This window comes from Notothenia coriiceps, unplaced genomic scaffold, assembly GCF_000735185.1.
Source record: "Notothenia coriiceps isolate Sejong01 unplaced genomic scaffold, NC01 NC01_scaffold00037244, whole genome shotgun sequence".
Lineage (NCBI taxonomy): Eukaryota > Metazoa > Chordata > Actinopteri > Perciformes > Nototheniidae > Notothenia > Notothenia coriiceps.
In genome coordinates this window covers 25,480,011-25,484,051 of record NW_011369945.1, presented here as the reverse complement: position 1 = coordinate 25,484,051, position 4,041 = coordinate 25,480,011, and the positions used below count along the sequence as shown (strand labels likewise).

The following is a 4,041-nucleotide window of genomic DNA, read 5'->3' as shown; positions in this document are numbered from 1 at the left end:
GGGTACCGCCCACCCGTTGACATTAGCGGTACAGAGGGCTTCATGGGAACTTTAAGGGGAGCCAGAAGTTGGAGTACCAAACACCGCTGCCAAAATCTCACTCTGAAACTTGAGAGCCCTGTATAAAGCTTGTACATGGTTCTTTATCTAGAGCGTGCTAATGTGGTCCAATAATGTGTCACGATTGTTTATGGTGTGCAATAAATAATATGTTGTTGAAGGTGAACAAGACCTGTGCAGCCATGCTTTTAGCTTTAGCACTGTGAAACTGCATTTCTTAACAGAGTTGCTTTGAGCTAACTCCTAACGCCACCATGCTAACAAGGACAATGCTAACATGCTGATGCTAAGTGCAGGTATTCACCATATTAGAAGTAAAGATGATAAGATGATAAGTATTAAGCCAAAGTGATGGAGAAATCGAAACTTAAACCAGATGATGATGCTCAATGAAAAGTCAAAGGATGACCAAAGTTAGTAAAGGGTAGGTTAGGGGTCAGTGTCTGTAACCAGTTTTATGGCAATCCATCCAAAGGTTGTTGAGATATTTGAGTGTTGAACAAAGTGGTGGTCCAATTGATTTACCTGACATTTCCATCCACAGAACTGCGCCTCTAACACAACTCAAAATGATATTGTTGTATATTGTTTTTTAACATAAAATTATAAGTTGCACCCATACTGCCCTGGTTAACAAACCTTTATTTTTTCTTTGATACCATCACTTCTAGTCCTCTTGGGAGACTTAAAACTTCAAAGAAAGGCCAATGAAGATTGTAAAACGGTTGTTAAAGGGAGTGATAAGACATCTTGTTCTGAGTTGCTGGCCTTAACATTTTTTTCCTCTTGCTTGTTCTATTTATCCGTAGGGCTGCTTGCTTTGATTCTCTATCCTGCAGAAACTTAAGAGTAATTTCCTGTGATTTTCTTAGATTTAAGCGAGTTATTTTCTTGTCCTCAAGGTCTGGACCAATGCTGTGGTTCTTGAAGCCAGCAGAAGTGGTTCTTTAAACAGATTGACACATTTGGATAGTCATGACTACTCTTGACACCTCTGCAAACATCTCCCCTTTCACTCTTCAGCCCATGGCAATAACATTGAGGTATTTCAACATATGTTTTCTCTGAGAACCAAAGGCTATGCTTCCTCGAAAGCATACTGTAAGTGCGAGCCCCAGCGTGCCCATTACCTCGGCAATAACTGTGCTGACAACTGACCGCTCTAAAAATAGAAAAGAAAGGCTGAAGTCCATGTCCTAACACACGCTCAGGTCTGTTGGCACCAACGCTGACGGTTTAATGTTTTGCTTGCTAAAGTTATAACTCAGATGAGTTTTGAGTCTGTGAACTGTGCTTTCTCAGTGCTCTGCTGTTCCTATGTATGCAAGGAATATATCTGGCGCAGATCCAAAGTTCTCACTAAGATAGACAGACAAACACACACACACACACACGCTTTGGAGACAGGCCTTGAAAGCTGAAAATCATACCCGCCGTTAGGTATAGCGTTATATAACTTTGCAGAAAACTGAGCTCATTTGCTCCTTATCTATACACACACTCAACCTACAGTGACTGCCTACAGAAAGACCCCATGGGGTGTGTGTGTGTGTGTGTGTGTGTGTGTGTGTGTGTGTGTGTGTGTGTGTGTGTGTGTGTGTGCCATGCTGTTTCACGTCAACTGGCAAGCTTTACATAACACACACAGACACAGAAATGTTATAACCCACTTCTCTCCCTCTCCTCTAACTATCAAACTCTGTTTTTCCGCAGCAAGATTCAAGGTGGAGGAATGTTGTTTTCTATGGAGATTCAATTCGCTATTCACTGCAGTCTTACTGGTGCAAAACCCTTTCCTGGAATCTAACGTGAACCAATCCAACTTCATTTCAGCTCAGCAGGGGGCTCAGCGGTCCCACGGTTTGGGTTAGCAGGGAGACACTTTTTTGGCAAAACCTCTACTAAGAGGAATAAGGGCATCTGAGGCGACGTCTCCTCCATCGTCCCATTGGTCCCAGTGAGACGTAATGCTATCATCCAATGCTCTCAGGCCTGTCACACGACAGAGCCAACAGCTTGTTATTGTTGTTTCTTTAGCGCTCTATTTATAGACCTTCACGATGCTTTTTAGCCAAATTCTTGAGGTTACTGGACGGTTGTAGAGGAGAAAATCCAAGCTGAGAAACAAAGGGCTCATTCTACGAGGGTTGCATAGAGGAAGTGGGTCTGTTGTGCTAAATGGATGCCATTTTTTACCCAACTAGGCCAGGAGTCACAAAGCCACATGTTGATACACTCCCTTAACAAAAACTTGAACACTTTTATAAACTAAAGATAATTTCAAACTCAAAGTTGCACTAATCAACATTTTGATAGGAATTATAAGCGTAACATTAACACAATTATTAACTCGCAGAACGTTTTTTTTTAACCTGCTTTTTTGGTTTTCAAGTCCACAAATGTATAGTTTGACCCAAATCAAGTCATTGCTTTGACTATCGATGAATTAGAAGGCATATATAACTTGAGACATTTTCTCGTGTTAACTACAGCGGTAAGTAGTTATATTAATAATGGGAGCCTTGATATTGTGCATGCTTGTTTACAACTGGGAAAGCAAAAAGAAGTGGAGCCACTGTAAAAGTTAGAAGTTGCACCGGTGCATTCCCTGGTCAAATTACCAAAAGGAGATAGCCCTGCCTGCATGAGCCTTTCAAACTGGAGTGTAACTGTAACATGTTCTTGATGAATAAGCTCCCATCCACCAGTGAAGAGCATGCATACACAGAGTGCAACACTACACAATATTTACCTGGTAGTTCGGGTGACGTAAGAAGAAGTCAGGGCATCCCGCTAAGGCCATGGTGTTCTTCAGTGTTCCCTCTGTAGGGCAGGACAACCTCTGGTCTCCCCAACACCCTGCACAAGAGGGGTGGATAAAGCACAAAAAACACACTCAATTTTAAAAGAGGGTAGACTAAATTAACTAAATGGAGATTACAAGAGAAAATACAAACTCACAAAGTTGTTCTTGAAAGTTATGATGAGGCAATTCACAAAGACGGTTGTTTGTTTGTTTTTTATGTGTGTTTTGCAAGGATGAGTTGGATGCAAAAAAAAATTATGTATGCTTATTTTTGGGCATTATTTCGTTTTTGGAGCAAGTTAATGTTTTGGTGTCATGTTGGCATTTTGAGTGTAATGTAATTAAACCACTACTGGTTTGGTAAAAATAAAATGACATCATAAAAACAAAAATAATCTGTGCTAAACACTTTGCAACAACCTTGTACAAACTGGTATGTATTAGGGCTGAACGATTAATCGAGTTTAAATCGAAATCGCGATTTGAAATGATGCGATTATCAAATCGGAAAGCCTGCGATTTTTTTTAACTTATTTATTTATTTTTACAATTTTTTTTTTCTTCTTCTTGTGTGTCAGTCATCCACACCAATCAGAAGTGCTGTGCTCCACATGTACCAGCCATTGTTAACCAATCAGAAGTGGCCCATGATAGAAGGTGATAGACAGATTGATCCAATCACCTGCCAAGTATTTTTGAAAGTGCCTGCCCTTTCAAATGGCTTCAAATAGGGTTTTCCTAGATGGGTTTGGTGAAACAAACTATCTGAGTCAGGTTAGTAATGCTCCATCACATGTTTCTATTACAGGGTGAATCTTAAACTGAAGCTTGACTTTAAAGCAACCCAACGGAAGTTTTGTGTAAGTTTAGTTCTTTCAGTCGTAGCTCGGGCTGCGGGGGTGCTAGAGACGGGAGCATGTTGATACAACCTTCCTAGCCGCAGTTATGGCCGCATTTTACAATAAACTTACGTTGGGTCGCTTAAAAACAAATATCACAATTCGAATCACAATCGCAATATTTGTCAGAAAAATCGCAATTACATTTTTTCACAAAATCGTGCATATGTATATGGTCTGCCAAAAGAAAGGTATATGGTCTGCCTAAAGAAAGAACACAAAACCCTATACCCCTTTCTCCGCTAAAGAGAAATCCAACCCTGCGAATGTGTGTGC

General features: G+C 40.6%; 1 protein-coding gene across 1 annotated transcript in view; it reads right to left on the bottom strand.

Annotated features, from left to right (window-relative positions):
• LOC104965467 (growth factor receptor-bound protein 10-like) overlaps positions 1-2,926 on the bottom strand; it is a 55,508-nt gene extending 52,582 nt beyond the window's left edge. Inside the window, exon 1 of the mRNA XM_010794423.1 lies at positions 2,813-2,926. Within this exon, the coding sequence (XP_010792725.1) occupies positions 2,813-2,863 (51 nt within the window). The 5' untranslated portion in view covers positions 2,864-2,926. The remainder of the gene's footprint in view (positions 1-2,812) is intronic.
• Between the last annotated feature and the right edge of the window lie 1,115 nt (positions 2,927-4,041).